General features: G+C 43.6%; 1 protein-coding gene across 2 annotated transcripts in view; it reads right to left on the bottom strand.

Moving 5' to 3' along the window:
• Window positions 1–509: 509 nt before the first annotated feature.
• NUDT3 (nudix hydrolase 3) overlaps window positions 510–21375 on the bottom strand; it is a 112765-nt gene continuing 91899 nt past the window's right edge. Inside the window, exons 3-6 of one of the 2 annotated variants that reach the window (XM_044776479.2) lie at window positions 13782–13826; window positions 12527–12611; window positions 8684–8888; window positions 510–8447 (exon numbers count right to left, since the gene is read on the bottom strand). In XM_044776479.2, the coding sequence (XP_044632414.1) occupies window positions 8710–8888; window positions 12527–12611; window positions 13782–13826 (309 nt within the window). In that variant the 3' untranslated portion in view covers window positions 510–8447; window positions 8684–8709. The remainder of the gene's footprint in view (window positions 8448–8683; window positions 8889–12526; window positions 12612–13781; window positions 13827–21375) is intronic. The other variant, XM_044776480.2, reaches the window with a different exon arrangement.

Below are 21375 nucleotides of genomic sequence, written 5' to 3'. Positions count from 1 at the left end.
CCAGAATGCTTCACAGGGATGAAGCCAAACTCCTTGGCCTGGCTTTTGTGGTCTTGCATAATTGGGCCTCTATATGCTTTATTTTTCATTACAGGTCAAATGCTCTTCATCTTCAGGCTTGGGGTACACAGCTCACTTAAGGTGGCTCTCTCACTGATGACACTCTGCCTCCGAGTCCTGCACCTACATGTCTTCAGAAAGTGGCTCCAGCCCTTTCTGACTCCTGCTCCCCTGCAGGAAAGCAACTTCTTGCTGTGCTTCCCTGCTGTCTTGATACGGCTCAAGTGCTGGCAAGAGGGAAAAACACGCTCATTCTCGCTGCCTGCCACGGGCCTCCCCACTTCATTCCTCATTTGAATTCCCAGAACAGCAAATATTCCATGGGGCCACCTGTGACTTCTGGGGCAACTCCCAAGAACCCAGCAGAGTGGGGGTAAGGTCAAAAGAAGACTGATGTGAAAGACTCAAAGAAAACCTCTAGAAAGAAGAGACCAGACACTAAGCAGGGATGTGTGTGAAATACTGGTTTTTATTGGTTGGCACAAGATTACAACCTACAATTCCAATGCCTTTCCCTCCCACACAGCTCACATGGAAGGAAGCTGATTAACACAGAGAAAGGGACAGCACGCTCACAGGTTGAAGCATTTGTTCTTTCACAAAAAGGAGTGGGGTACGGGGGTGGGGAATTTTAGGGGTAGTACCAAAGCTCCATCTAGACTACAGGGAAGGAGTTTGTCTGTCCTCTGTTGCTGGCACCACATAAGGGGACACTTTAGTAAAGAAGGGGAATGATTATGTGTGGTTGGCCTGCTACGAAACGGGGGATGTGGGACTTACATCTGTTGTGCATGTGCCTCATACTCGAATCTGGGGCTGGACCTGGTTCCCCCTTCTTTTCAGCCCTCTTCCACAACTCGACTGTACCCGTGGGAAAGAGAAGCGTGAAGGAAGCCCAAGAACATCCTCCTTGAGAAAAAACAGGAAAACTCAGTTTCCTCCCGCCTTCTCTGGACCAAATTCTATTCCCCTCAGCTCCTAAGAGCACTTTGAAGTCTTCCTTATGAGAGCTATGAAGACAGTGGGGAAGAGGCCAGGCCTAGACGTGGGCAGGTGGCTCCAAGTGGGCAGGAAGGAAAACTTGATTTTCCATGCAATATCAAGCAAGGCTGCTTTGGAAACAAAAAATGGAAAACAAGACCATGCACGGATGGGTTGGAAGCTCCTAAGTCCTGGAGCACAGGATTGAGGGAAAGGGTGCTAGTACTCCAAACCCATTTCATAACCCAGCACCAGGTCCCAAGAAGTGAAAGGACATAAACAATCCCTTCTCCCATACAAGCGCCACTCCTTGGATCCCCCAGTTTTATTGAGCTCCTTCAGCTGGCCAAGCTCTCCAAGGATGTGAGTACTCAGCCCGTTGGTTGTTCTACTTTCTACCCTTCCTACAAATATGAAGCGCACTGCCTAAAGAGGTGACACATAAGCCCTCACTCTGTAGAACGGTCACCAAGGCACTAGGTGACCTAATGATGGGAAGACTAAGTTGTTTGTTTTTCTGAGTGGTCCTAATGGAAAGGGACAGCAGCAGAGTTCTGGGGGGGGGGGGAACAGAACATCCTTTGAGCCTATGTGATCCCCAGGGGACTGGTCCTGGGCGCGTGGGTCCCTGGCTCCATCTCAGTTCTGGAGACATTACTAGACTTGGCCATTTCACCCTCAGCTAAAATGTATGAGCACTAGGGGGGAGGGATAAAGACTTCTGTCCTTTGGAAAAAGTTAAACTGAATGCATCTTGGCCACTTTGCCTCAATCCAGGGGGTTCCCTGGAATTCCCTGTTGAACTTGGCCAAAGGGAGACTGCATCTGGGCGACACACTTGCGATGGGGAGGAGGCACATCTAGTTTATCTGCTTCACAACTGGAATCGTAGCCGGGATTTTAACCTGCTGTTGATGATGGTGAATGAGTAGAGTGGAGGTGATCATATGAAGAAGCCCTGTAAATAAACCTTACGCTGTTTGGAGACCATATCTTGCAGGTGAGCAGACTGAGCTGGGGCCTCACTACCTCCACAGAGCCCATCCCCTACCAAGGTCACTGGCTGGGAGAGGAGACAGGGTCCTTGAAATACAGGATGGCCTGGCCAGAGCACATATGAAGATGCTACGGATGGACTTCCACTTCCTTTCTCTGAAAGACTTGAGCAAGCCAGAGACACTTGCTTCACTTTCACAACAGCTCCCAACATCCTCAAATGCTCCTGACTTCCTTAAGCACATGGCAAACTGCTAGCTATCTTTTTCAGACAGACGCACTAACTGAAATTTTACTTATTCTATCTACCAACCTTTTCTTTGATTATAAACCAGTTTGAAGGTTTTCAGACCATGAAATAATAAAAACAGACCTGACATTTACAAAACTGCACCATATACTATATTTCTTTTACAACAGAGAGGACCAATTATTTTTCTACTAAATGCCACACTATGCTGCGGGGCCCTGGACTCACTCATGCATCTGCGCCCTGAGCAACACAGCTCTGTCCACCCCCAGGTGGAAGTGAAAGGGTGAGGTTCTCAGAGGCCAAACAAAACACCTGAAGCATATTAGATTTTGGAGGGGAGAGTCCCCTTGGAATCTGAGCAAAAACGCTCAGAGTCATGTGGGAAGAGGCTACGGGGCAAGTCTGCGTCTGTGCGCTGTGGCTCAGATGCCTGCTGTTCCCTTCGGAACCCCTTCATGTTCTCGGGAGAAACCAAGCTGCCTGCTCACTGAGCAAAAGCACTCTGAGTCTTCCCCTCATTTTAACACTTTGGAAGCTCTCCAAGACCCCACTTCAGATCCGCTCCCTGTGCAGGCTCCATGTGGAGCAGACCCATCCTTTCTGGCTCCCAGGTGTCTCAATAATCAGCTTCTACCTTCCCTGGCGTAAGTCATATCTCTTATGCTGCCGGAATTGAGTAATCAAAACTAGACGTCTTCTTTAGATCATTTATCAGTGACACATTTTCTCTACAACAAATAGAGGTTAAAGACCCAGGTTTAACCCTGAGCAGCTTCTTTTTCGAGGGGACAATAAAGAAGTGGAGCAGGCTCCAGGGATCTGCTGCTGCTTTAGGTTCACATTTGCATTTCGGCACAAACGCGCTCAGAAAGACAGGCTGTCGTCAGGACTGCTTCCCATAGGGATTTAGGGGCAATCTTACCGGCAAAACACCCTCCTGAAGGTGAGCCACAGCACCCACACTACAGAGAGGGGAGCACCCGCTCCAGGCCCAGCAGCAGGAGTAGGGCATCTTGCTTTTTTCCTAATGAGTTACAAAGACTTAAGGTTTGGATCCAAATGCCTCAAGCCCAGATGAGCAATTTACTGTACTCCTGAGACGTTCTCTGAAGGGACACCCACAGATAACATCCACAAATGGGAAGCAACATAGTAGGTAATTGTTCCAGAACCAGAATTTCTGTTCCCTGACCCAATGACTAATAGAATCTTCACACCTGGCCTGGTTGCAGTGGGGGTGGAAGGCTGGGTAGCACATCAAAATGGTGATGAGCCTGGAAAATGACAATGCTGCTGTTTCTGTCTACTTTAAAGCCTGCCTCCAGGGTTTAAATGCCTTTTTTGGTGTTCTAGTTGCCCCTGTTCGGGGCTAAGAATTAGGAATGTAAACCACAAGAAACCTAGAGTAATTAATTAAACAACTGATTACTAGGGGAACAGAAGCAATGACTCCACCTTTTAGATGTTAATCTTCTTAGTCCAAAAGCACTTTTTTCTTCAGCAGAGTCCCTCCTGGTATGCTGAATTCTGAGTTAACACGGCTCCCTTCGAGCTCCCCTGGCCAGGTGGATAGTCTCATTTTCTAAGACAAGCTCAAGCTTACCAAATCATCACTATAAACAACGCTTTAGGGGAGAGATATGCCTTTTTTCCTTAGAAAGCTGCATATTGCAGAGACGCACAAAATCATGTGACTGCTGGCCTCCGCTCAAGGAGCGTGTCCAAAGCAACACCAAATGGGATTCTTTCTCTTTTTATTTATTAATTTTTAGGGGGACTAGGAGGACAAACTACTTGATTAACCTGAAGATGAGAGGTATCAGTTTCTCAGTTGTCCTGATTAGGCTTCTCACACCCCTGAAACGTTAGCAGCTAATGCAAAAATGTGCTCAAAATGTGAAGCTGCCCTTTGAGAGGCAGGAGTGGAAGGCTGCTGGCCTCCAAAGGAGAGTCTGCCTAAAATCTCTCGGTTCCCAGGACCTGTGGTGACCTCAAGTCAACCTGATGCATGGACAATAGTATCTTTTATGGATTGTAGACAATGCCTCCCAATTTGCAATTTACCTGGAAACGCCAATGGCTCACTGATTTAGGAGATACTTAAAGTGGCATGGAAAACACAGCTCTGCTGGACAGTGAGGTCCCCGGCTGCAAGGTTCAGCCCAGAGCGCAGAGGCTATAGCGTGCTTTCCCACCTCCTCCAAGTGAGGCAGGTGTCCTGATGGAGCAAGGTCGAAGCCACTATCGTCGACAGCTTCATGGGAAGCCTCCCACGGCCTTGGGGAAAGCGGTTCCACCCCAGCAGGGCTCAGAAGAAATGACGGCCACCTCAACTGGGCAGTGCGGACTGCACAGCCTCCAGCCTGACCTCTTTTAGGGTCTCCAAGAATAAGAACTAGAAGAGCCACTTGCATTGTTTAATCACCATTAAAGAACCTCCTCTCCCCAGTGCTGCTTGAGTGAACTGTCCTGCATGTCTCCTATTTTTTGTAAAGATGTGGATTATTTTCTGAAATGCAGATGGGACCAGGAGGAAGCTATATTATCAATTATAGCTAATCCTCATTTTCTTAAAGCAAAACTTCATCCCCTGTGGAGATTTCTCCAGATATTTCTTCGAATTCTAAATCTACTCTCAACTAGGAGAGGCTTAGAGAACACTTCAGAAATATTAAAAATCACACAGTTGTGGTAAAAATCACATTGTGGTTATTAAATCCTTTTCATGAACTAAAAAAATGTGGCTCAGACTAAGCTGTTTTTTAAAAAGATCAAGTAAAGAGACCAAGACAGGCATTAATACAGCACGTGGAAATGACAAACATGTAAAGTACAGCGTGTGAAACGCACAGCCAGGTCCAGCAGAAGACCGATGGCTCCTCTGATTAAAGAGGCTGAGAAGGAGCCTCCAGCGCGCACCGCACCGGAGAAGAGACAGAGGGAGGAGAAGGAGAAGAGCGGTTCTGAGGGGAACTTTTTTTCTTCTAAAAACAAAAGGTGACTTTTTTTCTTCTAAGCAATTCTAAGAGACTTTACATGGGCTGACTCCTAACATCAACACAGAAAACACTCCTTCACCATGAAGGAACTTGACTATGTGGCAACACGTTTACAAAAATGCTGCAAAACACTCCCAGAGGGCGGTGACCCACCCTGCTCCCCAGAGGCTGCGAGAAGCAAGGCCTCAAGCGCCTCGCTGTTCCACGCGCTGCACCACGCAATGCAGAGGGCGGAAATCCTGCAGCAAAGCCACCTCTAGGCCTTCTGAAACCTCAGAGGGAGTGACACTCCCACTCTCTGATCCCTCCAGATGGCCCCAGCTCAGACTCAGCAGCGAGGGAGCCCTCTCCATGCAGGGCAGATGCGGCAGCAGACACTTGTAAAAACAGCACAGTCAATTCACTGACTTTTCCATCCTGTTATGTTTGCTATGAGAAAAACCAAGACTCCTGTGCACGGGCTGCACTGTTCTGGAAGGATACAAAAAATCTAACACGGCTGACTCCTGGTAGCCCTTCTCTCTCTGTCTTACATACATACACGCACACACACACACACAGAAAAAGTTCTGGTCCAAAAAGATGGCATAACCTCACTGGTATTTGCCCAACGGCTGCAATTTAAACAACAATTTAAAATTCAGTTTGCAAACTAAAAACAAATTTTAATTTAAAAAATCCATTGCCGTCTTTCTCTATCCTGAGTATGGCAGACTCCGATGGATGCTCCAGTAATAACCAGAATCTAGGATGTGCAAATTCACTGTGAGCACAAGACTTTCTATCTGCCCTGACCCCCAGGAAGCTGTTTCTGTGAAGCCTGAAAACGGGGAGTACTTGCAGCATCCATGGCAAATCAGTGTCAATGCAATATGCTGCAAGTAGGGTGATTTTTGTGCTTTCTTTTGCTTCTCCTTGCTTTCTCTGAGGAGATATAAAGTAACTGCAACTAAGTAACCTATCACAGAAGGGCTGTGCCTACACATCAGTCAGGACGCCTGTGGTGCGTATGGTGCCAGGGAGGGAAAAACACCAGTCTTGCTCATCAGAATCCCAGTGCGACAGAAAGCAGCAGCAGTCTCAACAATGCTGGTGCTGGACAAAGCCTCCTTTTATCAGTGAGGAAAGCATCAGCACGGGCTCTCCAGTTAACTACATTAATAGGATCCCTTCATGTCACTGAAAAAGACTTCTTGGCACAGTTCACTTTCCTGACCCAAAGACGCCAACAACAATCCCAACTGGACTTTGCAGGGTAGTGTACTGTTACACCAGCCCACTAAAAACATCTTCAGATCATTAAAAAAATGCACAAATTACCATTAACACTAAAGTTCCTTTTTTAGGAGTACTGATTGCTTTCCTGCAAAGCACTTTCAACCTGTATCATAAAAGTAGAATTTATTTGGAAGAATATGTTTTTAGGATTCCACTCAGTGCTTCGTTGAATTTATTTTATTTTCTCCTTTTTTTATTCAGACAGAACCTTAAAATGCTCTAAATCAGGCGACAAGCAGCAGTATGTTCATTGTTAAGTAGGACATATGAAGAGTGAGTTGGCATTTACGCTTAAGTCCCATGGTGCTGTCTCCATCCATCGGGACCCTTCCTTGGGGAAAGAATTCCTTTCCCAGAGGTAGGACGGTATCCTAAGGAAACTGCCAGCACTGCTTTTTGGTTCTGCATTTCAAGACTGGGAGAGAGGATGCAAACCAAGAGAAGCTAGCAAGACTTAAGGTTCACCAACTGACGTCCCTAAAGACACAGAACACTGAATCCTACGGGCCCACTAGATACATACATTTCTTGTAGTGGGAGGGAAGAGCAAAAGCTTTCAAAGTTTGAATATTTATTAGAATTTTTAAATAAAGAGAACTACGAATCTAATTTCACATCTTGGCTAGGTTTGACAAAGGAGATGCCACTAAGAGCATAGCAACAAACTCCTGTCCCAAGCCAGGGATTGATCAGTGTCCCCCCTCCCAGTCCCATCCTTTGATCTCAAGACCCTTTGCTGCTTACTTCCAAACTGAACAACACAATTGGTAAATGAAGCCAGCATGAAACCTGTTATCAAAAACCAAAACACAGCTTGCAGGGAGCCGCTGCATTATGTAGCTGTTCTGGGAAATATTACGCCTTCTCCCACACCACTTCTCAGCAGAAGATGGACCTTTCACATCCCAGTGGGAGACAAATTTAATATTTCCGGGCATGCTCCACGGTGCAATTACAAGTGCTGTAATGTTACAAAGACAAGCAACCACCTGAATCTTCCTCCTGTGTACTTTTCAGAAACTTACACATGGTTACCCATCATGGGGACAGGATTGTACAGCTGCACTTGCCAAGTACATTGGATGCTTCAGAGCACAAGGACAATATCCAGTTCAGCACGGTGTAAGGCATGTATGCACAAGGAGAGAGGCTGCTGTCGGCGTTAAGTATAGCATTATGGAAAAAAATCCAAACCAGCAGGATAGAAACAGTGCTCGATGCTCCAGTTTTTTAGACAGCAATCCCAAGAATCCAGTTCAACCTCCTATTGTCGACATGTAGGGAGGAATTCAATTTCTATCATTGTTTCTCCGGATCTGAGTTGCGGCCATTTGTTCCTGGCTTGGTAATAAAAAAGAACACAGGTATCTTTCTTGGCATGGAAACACAGCCATGACAAGGGAAGGCCATGAGTCCTGGGAGCACTGTGAAGGCAGCTAGACTCTTCCCGTACTCTACAGAACTACAGTTAATGACTCGGGAGAAGAGAGGGGACAGGGACACTTACCTAGCCACTAGCATCACAAACAAAAAGCAATTACAAGGCTCTCCATTTCAGAAACACCCCAAATTTAAACAACAAAACAAAACCTTGAAAAATTAAAAGTTAAATTCCTCTTCTAAAAGTCACTTATTTACATATTATATGCCCAGTATATAATGTGTAGATAAATGCATCCTGCAGCGGAAGTGACCAACCTACTGAACTCAACAGCACATTGTAGGACAAATTCTTGAAAGGTTTCATCTCATATTGGTATCTTTTAATTAAAAAAAAATTAAAAATCAAAGAAAAATGACTGGCCAGGGCTGGGATGAGACAAACAGGAACACTCCAGAATCCCAGGCAGAGGGAAGGCTCTTTGCATCTCTTTAGAGAACTGTAGGGATGTGAAAACGGAGGGACAGATCATGCACAGAAGGTCTTACAAATTACAGCCCAACCCCCACCCCCTTAATAAAAAGAAGAAAAAGCCCCATCAGTAACACCAAACAGCAACATTATCAGTAACCCTTTCTCTGCCACCCGCCATGCCTTGTCTGAAAGAGGAGGCCCGTGAGGAGAGGTGAGAAGAGCGAGGGGAGAGGGAGGGTCTGCGTTCAGTCAGTCTCCGACCTCCGTCTCTTACAGGACGTCTGCAGTCATCTGATGCCTGGCATGGAGCTCTGAGCAGACACCGCGTACGCGGGGGCCACGACCGGGGTGCCGTTGTTGGCCGAGTAGCCTTGCCTCAACGTTTCGAAATACGAGGCCTGCACGGGTTTGTGATACCGCAGCACCTGGATGGCGTCTTCTATCTTAAACCATTCCCTCTTCCTGCCTGTGGAGGCAGAGAGGAAAAGAAATTAGGACAAAGAGAAGCAACGAAAGGCTTCTCACCTTGTAACTTTCGAGAAAATGTACAAGAAAACATGAAAGCAATGGTTATCAACATTTTAACAACCTGTTATAAATATATTTTTCCTTATTTTCTTCTCTTACAAGAGTAATGCAAGCACACTTTATATGCTTAAATACTACACAAATGCCTAATGCAGAAAATAGATAAGAAATCTGAAAACCGAAGAGCTTATCATAACTGTGTGAGACCTGCCTCTGTCAAGAGAGAACCATTGCTAGCAGCATCCCCTTGCACCCCGGGCTCCGGGCCTTCCTCGGCTTGAGCGAGCACCTGAAGCCCGGCCAGCACCCCCATCTCCTGCAGAAATCAACATGAGCTCCAGCTCCCAGAGTCACCAGGAGAGCTGACTTGTAATCATTTATTTATTTAAAAGAATTTTTATAAGAGTTGTATGTCTACATAATAGAAAATATTTTTTTAAAAAGAGGAAGAAAAAATAATCTCAACACAATCATTATTATCTTTTCAGTCTATTTGCTTAATTTTTTTCAAATACATGTTTTTAAATCCTGTGTTACTTCTTCTCTTATAAAAAATAAAAGATCACTGCTTAAAATTGGGAAAACAGAGGAAAGTATAAAGAATACAATAATTACCCATCATCTTATAAAACAGAAATGACCATCCTAAACATCTTGGCGCATTTGCTTTTCTTTCATCATATTTGAAAAAGACACTGTATTTGAACAACTATGAATGGGATCATGCTTTAAGGTGCTCCAAATCCTGAGAGGCTCTGACAGCGTTGTGGTTAGGAATATGGATGCTGAAGCTAATACGCTGGGCTCCAATTACATCACTAGTTTTAATGAGCTGTGCAGCTTTGGGTAGGTTACTGAACCTCTCTGTGCCCTACTTTCCTCATTTATAAAACAGAGAAAATAAATAGTGCCTACTCACAAGTCTGGTGTGAAGATTAATATGTATTAGAACAACACCTGGCACATAGTATGTGCTATAAAAGTTTGCTTTTTAAATTATTACTATTACAGTTATTGCTTCTTTTTTTACTTCACACTGTTAAGCATTCTTCTGTTATAAAAAATACGACATTTAATGGCTGCATTACATCATAACATCTAGCATGGAGGTAGTGTCATTCATTTAACCATTTCCCTGTCACTCAATACTCTGTGAAATTTTAGTTATTATAAATAATGCTACAATTTAAAAAACCCTTTATCTCTGTTTTTTTGTTTTTGGTTTTTTTAATCCCCAGGGAAAGATCCCTAGAACTGAGATTATAAGAATAAAACATTAGGGGCTGGCCCTGTGGCCGAGTGGTTAAGTTCGCGTGCTCTGCTGCAGGTGGCCCAGTGTTTTGTCGGTTCGAATCCTGGGCGCGGACATGGCACTGCTCATCAAACCACGCTGAGGCAGCATCCCACATACCACAACTAGAAGGACCCACAACGAAGAATATACAACTGTGTACCGGGGGGCTTTGGGGAGAAAAAGGAAAAAAAACATAAAAATAAAAAAAAAAGAATAAAACATTTGAATTCTAAAGGGCTCGTGGTATACGTTGCCACACTGCTTTCCAGAAAGGCCAGGCCAACCCCCAGTCCTGCCTGTGTCGCAGTGTCAGTGTCACCACACCCTGCCAGCACCGTGACTTTTATCACTGCCAATTCTTTAGGTGAGAACCAGTACCTCATTTTTGTTTTCATTTCAAACTCCTATTTTAATGTAGCTCTAATTAGAGTATATATAATTCTACACCCTGCTTTTTTCACTCACCAACACTGTATCATAAGCACTTTCCCATGACATAGAGTTTTCCTAAGTGTGTGTTTCAGAGCTGTCGAACATTCCATCAGACCAATGCACCTTACATCACTCAACATTCACGGAGTTGTACATTTAAGACCCAATTTTTTCATCTGAAAAGGGTACGTCTGAAAGATGGCTCATAGGCTGATTCTCCATATTTTAGACCATTTCATTCGGGTCAATTCTCAGAAGTGGGAGGACAAGATGAAAGGCTTGTTTGGACATTAGTAGAGCAAAGGTACCTTAAAAATTAACATCACAGTGTGTGACTCCCGCCCGATAGTGCTGAGGACAGGGCCACGCCACACTCATCTGTCTCCTCTTGAGGCCCCAGCACTGGCTGTCAAGGAGCCTATTTTTTTTAAAATTTTTTTCCTTCTTCTCCCCAAAGCCCCCTGGTACATAGTTGTATATTCTTAGTTGTGGGTCCTTCTAGTTGTGGCATGTGGGATGCCGCCTCAGCGTGGCCTGATGAGTGGTGCCATGTCCGCACCCAGGACTCGAACCGACGAAACCCTGGGCCGCCTGCAGCGGAGCGCGTGAACTTAACCTATCGGCCACGGGGCCAGCCCCCCTGCAGCCTATTTTTAATAAACCCCACTGAACCTATTTACTTAAGCATGTTGCATTCTCACCAGACACAAAGCCATTCAAATTTGAAGGGCTATGGAAATACTCAGATCAGCAGTGTGAGGCGCATGGTGGCGAAGCACATACTAACAACAAAGGGAAAGGTTTTGGCAGGTCAACTTTATCCGTTTGCCAATTTATAACAAATTAAATGAATATTACACTTTTATAGAATATACCTTCCTTCAGAGGTAAAAAATTAAACTATGAACCAACCATTAAATTACCTCAGTCCTTAATTCAAAAGACATATACATAATAGCGATCTGAGAGGTTCCTGAGGAGAAAGCTGGGTGTGCATGAAGGGAAACAGGGATAAAACTGGAGACCACTCCCCCTCCCTCCATCTCCTCCCCCACCAAACCAACAGTTTTCTCCAACAACCTAAGTGTCCCAGGGAACAACCAAGGTCCTGTTCTCTCCCTGGGGTTCCCGGGGCCATCCATTTGGACCCAGAGACCGAGTATACATCAAGGTCTTCAGAAGGAAACACACGCTGTCACCTCGCTGGGCAGGACCTTATGAAGTCCTACTAACCAACTACACTGCCACCAAAATAAAGATCGGCGGGCCTGGCACTGTGGAGGCCTTGCTCAGTATCTGCTGAGAAGGACTCACTTTGATTGTAAAAACAACATTTTTGCAGGCCATGTTTCTATTTGTTGACCACAAACCCATCTTCAGCTCCTTTTTTGTTTTTTAAAGATTGGCACCTGAGCTAACAACCGTTGCCAATCTTCTTCCTCTTCTTTTTTTTCTCCTTTCTGCTTTTTCTCCCCAAATCCCCCAGTACATAGTTATATATTTTAGCTGAGGGTCCTTCTAGTTGTGGCATGTGGGATGCCACCTCAACGTGGCCTGACAAGCGGTGCCATGTCCGCGCCCAGGATCCAAACCAGTGAAACCCTGGGCTGCCACAGCAGAGCGCGTGCACTTAACCACTTGGCCATGGGGCCGGCCCCTCAGCTCCCTTTTAAACATTTCAAAATACTAACTTTCACAAGTTCAAAAATGAACATGCTTGTTTTATTAAACATATCTTTCCATTATTTCTTCTCTTCCTCAGGCTCTTGCCTCTGGCTCTGGGTAATGACCTGTGGTGTGGCAAGAGCTGGCTGTGAGGAGCTCTGGGAGGCTATCTGGACACAACTTACCAATGTTAACCGAGTCTTCCCAGTCTTCCAGCACTTCCGTGACAATGAGCACGTAGACATACGTTCTGTGCTTCCTCTCCTGGTTCTGAAGGGCAAAGAGAGGACAGAGGAAGAGGTTTTCCTTAGAGAGCTGAGAGGACTTAAATGAAACACACTCTTCTGTATATGTCCAGAGAGCTCAGACACAGGATTCCTTTTACCTCTTATCATCCTAAAATCATACACAGAATAGGGCCAAATGGCCTATTTAAAACACGTCACACTTGAACTTGAGGGTGCACTCTTTGGCTAGGCTTCTAAAGCCAGGGCTTTCACTCTCTTTTTCCTTCCCCTTGCCCTAAGTGCAACTTCACAGGCATACTGAGAGGGAGGTTCGTGACCTCTCGAGAAAATGGCACCAAGTATTTAACTAGCTAGAACACCAGCAAGAGAAGAGACTGTGGATGGGTGGGAGCCCCATCAGCGCAAGCAGCTGACTACCTCACACACCTCCCCTTTTCCCTGACCCTGCTCATCTCTATGCCCCGATTCCTCACTTCCTTCCACCTTCCTCCAAATCTCTACCCCAGCCTATTTCCCTGTTTCTCCTTCCTTTGCTACAGCTACTCTTCTTCTATTTTTCCTCTGTCTTCTCTACACTTATCTACACAACCCCCGCCCCACCTCTAGGGAGGAGAGGAAGAGCAGTAGGATGAGATAAACAATACTTACAAATAATTCTAGTTGTTTGGAGGAGACTATGGGATTAAAAAAGAAAGCATGCTATTCTCTGCTGGTGCTGCTTTGTTTTGGAAACTCAGTGAAACAAAGGTGGCATTTTCCCTAGATTAAGACTGCAATGGACTGAATGTTTATGGCCTGCCCCCAAACTCATATGTTGAAACTCTAACCCCAGTAATAACACCAGCAGGTGGGGCCTTTGGGAGGTGATTAGGTCATGAGGGCAGACCCTCATGAATGGGATTAGTGCCCTTCCAGAAGAGACCCTGGAGGGCAACCTTCCCTCTTCTGCCGCATGCGAACAGAGAGAGAACAGTTCTCTACGAACCAGGAAGCAGGTCTCCCCAGATACTGAATCTGCGGGCACCTTGCTCTTGGACCTCCTTGCCTCTAGAAGCGTGAGAAATCAGTTTCTATTGTTTATAAGCCACCCAGTGTATGACATTTTGTTATATCGGCCTAAATAGACTAAGATGAATACATAAGAGGTTATAAACATGATATCAACTGCACCAAAGATTTTTTAAAGACTTACCTCAAAAATTCCAACTAATCTTCCCAATGTCCCTTTTACTCCAGCCTGAAAAGTGAAAAAGGAAAATTAACACATTGATATTGTTTATATTGCTGGTCTCATTCTGAATCTTCTTGAGCAGTTCGTAAAATAGAAATAAAACCAAGAGGACAGAGCTCAGGTGGACTCCTGGTCTGTGGCAGTCATGCCAGCGTTTCCTGTGTTGTCACAGACGGACAGCAGCAGGGTACGCTCTAGGGAGGGGCATCCCTCTCAGCCCCTCCCCGTCTCTCTCCCCACTGCAAAGCTGGCCAAACAGAGCAAGATAACCAAGACCACACGGAAGATGTTTTGAGGTATTAATTACTTCATTTATTCATTCATTCAACAAACACATCGAATGCCTAATATGAGCCAGATAACAGTGCAGATGACAGAGGTATACTGACGAATAGGCTAGAACACAAGGTCCATGAGAGCCAGGCCAGACCCTCATCTGACTTGTTCTTGGCTGTCTGTACACAGTATGCCCAGCACAAAGCTCTGGACCCTGTAAGAGCTCAGGAATATATAAAGCAACAAAAACATAAACCTGGCAATTCTGCTGGTGACAAGAATTATGACAGAAATGCACAGAGCAATGAGATCGGCAGAGAGTGATGGGAAGGGGGGCAACTTCCTACAGTGGTTGGCCCCTTGGTATTTTTTTAGATCTATGACATTCTGATGCGTTATATGTGAATTTTTCAGTCTATTCCAATTTACTAATTTTCTTTTCAATTGTATCTGGGCTAGAGTTATCCCATCTCTGGTCCATTTTTTTTATTTGATATTTTTCATTTCTTTACATAGCTAGCAGTTTCCATCATGTACACCTTTGTTTTCATGAAATTTTCTTCTCTTAAAATAGAAGTTATTCCTTTATTTAGTTGTGAACATCCTGAACATATTTCAGTTCTTTGTCAGGACATGCTATAAAATTCACTTCATCTGAAGTCAAGTCCTGTTCCAGTCGGTGAAGGGCTCAGCTGTGAGGCTGCTTTCACCTGGCTCTACAGAGCCAGGTCTCACAGTGATAGCTCAGGGCTCCCGCTCCAAGGTAATGTGGGGAGCACTACAGACAGAGCCATGGAATCAGAGGGTGGCTTGGCTCCATTCTCTCTTATGCTCTGCATCTGTGTCCTCTCCCTTCGTAGGCCCATATCTTTCTAAAGTCTCAGCTGCTGGTGTCCTTTCCACTGGTCACCTGGGCTCCCCCTTACTCCAAGGGATCCAGCCACCAGCCGCCCGACCAGGCAGGCTGCAGCTTTCCCACGCTCTTCTGCAATTCTGCTGCTTCTGATCTGTGGAGGCATCCACCTTGCTTTTAAGCCAGGCTATGTCTTTTTAGCTTTTGCTTTTTATATTTTATATCTGTCTCTGCTAGGAGCAAAGTGGGTGAGAGGTGAGGGAAAGATTTCCCTGGAAATGCCTAGGGAATGTAGTACCTTGTTTTCTATTACTACTGCTATGTTATTTGTATGATAAATTAAAAATTAAGGCAAAAATACTTTCTAAACACAGTGGGTGCCCAATAAGTTTGTACAAACAAAAATTTTAAATAAGCACTCTAAAAGTTCGTAACAGATATTTAATAATAGAAACAACAGAAGCCAATTTAAAGGCCTCGACTCCTGGGTGAGCTATATTTTGAAATTAATTTCTGCTAATGATCTGCCCAGGAATTCTTTTCCTTTCTCTTCCCAACATGCCTGTTTCTTTGCCCATCCATTCTTTTCCCCACGTGGCTTTTGGTCTACTTAAATGGAAATGTCTACCTTTTCTTCTTTAAATTGCTTTTCTACATTTTAGAAATAACTGTACTCCACAGCCAGCTAAAACTAGATCGACTGTACCTCATGAATTACACAATGAAACTGCCTGAACAAGTGGGACGAGCTGGCAGGCCAGTCCGGGCTGGAAAGCCAACTCTGTACTCTGGATCCCAGACAGCCCCAAAAGGCTCAGATCAACTCCTGAGATGTGTCACCTGTGTTCCTGCCACAGGTCTCCACTGACAGGGCCTGGGAGTAAAGCTGTTGGGCTTAGGGGGAGCGGGGGCCCAGCGGGGAAGAAGGAAAGATTCCTAGAGGTTCACAGAGGCCATCATTCAGTCATATTTCTCTTCTGCAAAGTGGAGAAAGAGTTCTCTTTAGCAGTTACTGTCCAGTTTATTTAATTTTCTTAAAGAAATCAAATGTTAAGAAAAGGAAACGATCTCCAAATTTTAAAGGCATAAACCAACTTAATCTTATGACAACTCAATATATTTAAAACTTTTGTTTAATTATAATAATTTCTGCATTCAACAGCAACATATATATCTATGATCTACTCTGTATCAGAGGCAACTGGGAAAAATATAAAAGCATCTTCCTCTAAGAAACAGATGCATTCTTACAATGTCTCATGTAAATCAAACAATGCTGCCATCTGTACGCTGAAATTTCAGCGACGTTTATTTTCTCTTCTAATTAATCTTCAAGTTGTAAAAACTAGTAAGTTTTATTTGTCCCTCAGTGCTTCTTTCAAGTTTTATACTAATACTTAGGGGATCTACTTGATCTATTGGACCAACAACTCTACGGTAAAAAAACCAAAGAAATACTCCTCTGTTTACCAGTTTTTAAATTGGGACTTGGCAGTTTTCTTGGGAGCAGGCACCTCTCTAGTAAGAAAGGCGGCTGCAGTTCCTTCAAGCCACAGTGCTGATAAAGAGAAAGATTCCTCACAGGCAAGAGTCCTCCAAGACAGAGTGAACAGTTTTACTTTTTCACAGTTTTCCACAGTCCAACTTTCATCTCCTTGCTCTCTCTCAAACGCTGCCACAGGCAACTGAAGAGTTATTTTTATCTCTCACATGATTCTGGCACACAGGTCAGGGTAGGTGTCAGGGTCACAGCTGACAGACACTTGGCTCAGACATTTGGGGATAAGATTTGATTCCGGATACATGTAAGTTTGGTCCAGTCAGGGTGCTGGTATGGATCTGTTTTTCTCAAAATCATTATGAAAGCAGCTACAATTTCAATCTACATGTCAAAAGCCCCAAATCCAGAGAGGGAGTCTTTATTTAAAAGCCTATCTTAGCTAGTAGTAAGAATTGCAAATAAAGTATCTGCTGCCCTTCATTATTCAACCATATGCAGGTGAACGCTTCCTCGCACTTCAAAGTATGTAACACCAATTCTACTTAAGGTCTAGCTAACAAAAATAACCTCAGCCATTGCCTACTTTTTAAAAAGAAAGACCACAAACGTCTTTTTTCCTTTTGGGGTATTGTACTGAGATTGGAACTATTTATCTGGAAAGGGCTGGCCCAATCCGGGAGACCGTGCTGATCGCATCTCTCCTCTGGCAGTTTCTCCGAGCGTGCATGCGAGGCTTAGGCAGAGGCACTAACGTGAAGGGGCCTTTGAGCCTGCCCCTAAAACGGTCTCCCATCACAAAGAACCCCGGCTTTACTGTCTAGTTCTGACACCAACTTTTAACTCTAAGGTAGACATTTTGGCAGATGTCGACGGCTGTCTAGCCTACAGGCTTTCCCCCTTCCTCCTTGCTGCCAGTAAGACTCAGATTCTGTCCAGGTGACAGCTATGGCACACGGAGTCCCACAGGGAGTTCTGCACCCCTCTGCAGTGATGGGTTCAGGGCTGCTGTGTGTGACCCAGTTCTGGGTCAATGGCTTCTGAGAGGATGTCTCTCAAGGGCTTCTGGGGAAGATCTCCCACCATGATAAAAAGAGCTACACAAAAAGAAACCCCACACCTCCTTGCTTGGGACCTGAAACTTAGGGCTGCTACAGTCATCTTGTGATCCTAAGGGGAAGGCCAAGAAAACCAACGAGAAGCTGAATCAAAGTCTGACACTGCTGAGTTGCTGAAGCAACATGGTCGTGGCCAAGCTCTGGACTCGAGAAAAATCACAGGTGCCGTTGAAGCCACTTTTACTCAGGTATTCTGGTACTTGTATCTAAAAGCTCCCTGGTACTTCCCTTGATTTAAAAGGCAGCTCTCTGAGGAAGACTGAGTATCCCCAAACAAAACTTCTGAACAGTCAAGAGAGCTGTAGCACCAAAGCTTCCTCTATGAAGGCAGTAAGCCCAGACCCAAAGGAGCTCAGCAGAGTAACTCTGAGTGTCTGTACGAGGAACCCAAACAAACATCTGTGGTCTTCAATGCACGTGACTTCCTGGCACCCGCCAAACTCAGCAATTACAGAAGGAAAGAATCACAGTGAAAAGACAGACGGAAGTGGATGGGAAGCCAGCGTAAGTCCAGTGAAATCCCATCCCAGGGTTTTTTCTTTTGTTTTTTAAATGGAACATTTCAAACAACAAAAAAATAAAGAAATAATAAACATTTAGGTCGCCACTAGCCAGCTCTGTCAAATTGTAATGTACAATTTTGTCTTTTTTTAAAGAAGTAAAACTACTGGTGTAACTGAAGCCTCTTGCGTACTCCCCTCCCCTGCCAGAGGGAACTACCCACCTGAACTGGGGTTTATCATTCTCTTGCATGTTTTTACACTTTTATTACTTAGGTATATATCCACCAGTAACAGCAGATAGTATTTTCTGCATGTTGCTCTACCCGATTAAAAAAAAGGATTACACCTTCTGCAATTTATTTTCCCTCAATACCATGTTTCTGAGTTTTGGCTATACTGATACATGGAGTTCTAGTTAATTTATCTTAATTTGTTGAACAATAATCTATTTTAGGAATTTACCACAATTAATTAATCCATTCACTATAGACATTTAGCTGAGCTACTATAAAAAATACTGCAAAAAAACCACACAAACCTCTCTTGCAGATATCCTTATTACGTACCAAGTGTAGGAGTTTCTCTAAGATCTATACTAAAAGTCAAATTTCTGAATCACAGGGTAAAAGTATCTCCAATTTTCCCACACATGTATTATCAAGCTGCTCTGTGCAGTAGATCAGCTGTAGAAATTGTGGCAATTCTCCTCCTTTCTCCCTATCCACATCCTTTGAAATGTAATTTTACAGCTTTTCCTACCAAGAGATGGAATCTATTTACCCACCACTGTCGTAGGCCAGCCTTGTGATTTGTTTTGGCCAACAGAATGCAGACGGATGGTATGCCGGTTCCAAGCCTAGGCCTCAAGAGGCCTCAGTTTCCGCATGTCCTCTCGGAACTCTGCCACTGCCATGTGAGCTAGTCTCCTAAAGGGGGAAGACCAGTCTCGGTGGAGCCTATCACAAAGCCATCTACAGCCAGCTACCCTCCAAATGTGAGAAAGCCCAGCCCAGACCAGTGGAGCTGCCTACTCAACTCCGAGTAGGCTGCAGACCTCGGAGTACTCCGGCTGACACCAGATGCTGACCCATGGGCTTGTGAGCAATAAGCATACCTACTATTTTAAGCCACTGAGTTTTGGGATAGTTTGTTATACGGTAATAACTAAGTGATATATTCTCCAAGTACACAAGCAGGGTATAAGTTCCCCTCATTCTTGTTCCTCTTTAATATTTGGTGTTTGTTGTCAGTCTTTTTTATTTTGGGTCAATATAATAAATGTGAAATTATACTACGTAATTTTTAAATTGAAATTGTGCACTTTTTCCAATGTTTAATGGACATGCAGATTACTTCTTCTGGGAATTCATACTCTTTATCCATTTTTATTTGATCATTGCCCATCTTAACCGTCAGAAATTATTTATATCTTCTTAATACTCATCCTCTGTGGGTAAATATTTTCTCCCAATTTGGCATTTGTCTTTTATCTCTGTTTTTGACGTCCTCTGCTAAACATGTTTTATCAGACGTTGCTGATTTTACTCAACTTTTCCTTTTGTGTGTTTAATATCTTTTTAAGAAACATATCCCTATCTCAATGGCGTAAAGTTAGTCACATATTTTTTCTAATAGTTCGAGAGTTTTATACTATGATCCACCAAAATAAATTTGGGAATTTGTTCCCAAATAGCCAATGGTCTAGAGACTACAGAACAGACTCATGGATATTACTCTGTTTTACTAATCTAGTTGTTAATTTATGTACTAATATCACGTGGTTGTAACTAGTACCGCTTTATCTTACTACCTGGAAAAGTAGTCCCCTTCTCTGTTCTCTTTCAAAAATTTTAAAGCCATTTTTGTACCTTTATTCTTTCACAAAAATTTCAAAAATCAGTTTTTCAGATCTCTTGAAAAATCCTTTTGGGATGTTTATTTTTATTATTGAATTTTTTGATTAATTTGAGAAAAACTCACATCTCTACAATATTTAGTCTTCTCATTCAAGAATACACTATTTTGGGGCCGGCCCAGCGGCATAGTGGTTAAGTTCGCATGCTCTGCTTCTGTGGCCTGGGGTTCACAGGTTTGGATCCCGGGCATGAACAGAAACACTGCTGGTCAAGCCACGCTGTGGCGGCGTCCCACATACACAAAAATAGAGGAAGACTAGCACAGGTGTTAGCTCAGAGACCTCAAGCTAAAACAGGAGGACTGGCAACAGATGTTAGCTCAGGGTCAATTTTCCTCACCAAAAAAAGAAAACTATATCACTCTATTTACTCAGGTCTTTTTTGATTCCTTCAACAACGTTTCATTATTTTCATTGTAAAGAGCCTACACTCTTAGTCCATAGCAAGGCATTTTACTTTTAGCATAGTTTTGCTGCTGTTGTGAATGGTATATATATATTTAAAAGTTACATATTTTCTCATTGATTACTGCTGGCTTAAAGAAACGTTGCTGGTTTCCGCATATGAATCTTATGTCTTGCATCCTTTCTAAATGCTCTTCCTACTTCTACTAGTTTCTGTTGTGTTCCCTTGTTTTTTAGGCTAATAATCATACTATTTGCAAATAACCACAATTTTGCTTCGTCCTTTTGAGTCTTTATAATTTGTATTTGTTTTTGTCTTACTGCAGTGGCCAGGATCCCAGTTCAATATTAAATGGCAGCATGATAGCAAACATAATTATTTTTTTCCTGTCTGCCTTGGGAATGCTTTGAAAATTTCAAAAATATGGTGTTTATAGGTTTTATTAGACATTCTATCAGGCTAAGGAATTTCCCTTTATTTTTAGTTTGCTAACAGTTTCTAAGATGAACAGGTATTGAAGTTTAATAAATAATTTTTCTTCATTTACTGAGATGAAAATTTTTTCTATTTTAATCTCTTAATGAAGTAAATCACATAAACGTATTTTCTAAGAGTGAATTATCCTTGTATTCTCGGGATAATCCAACTGTGTGATATTTTGAAAAAGCATTACCTTCTATTTGCTCTTATTTTACTAGGATTTTTGTATCCATGCTCATAAGTGAGAATTTATTGTTCTTTTCTACTTTTAATTATCAACATCAGGGTCAGCAAACTACAGCCCACTAGCCAAATCTGTCCTGCCACTGGTTTTTGTAAATCAAGTTTTACTAGAACATAGCCACATTCATTTATTTAAGTATCGTCTATGGGCACATTCACGTTACAACAGCAGAGCTGAATATGGGTGAGAGGTGCCATATGGTTTCTAAAGTCTAAAATATTTATTACCTGGCCCTTTATAGAAAAGGTTTGTGGATCAAGAT

This window comes from Equus asinus, chromosome 8, assembly GCF_041296235.1.
Source record: "Equus asinus isolate D_3611 breed Donkey chromosome 8, EquAss-T2T_v2, whole genome shotgun sequence".
NCBI classification, from domain to species: Eukaryota; Metazoa; Chordata; class Mammalia; order Perissodactyla; family Equidae; genus Equus; species Equus asinus.
Note: the sequence above shows the minus strand (reverse complement) of the source record. Positions and strands in the feature narration are given on the sequence as shown.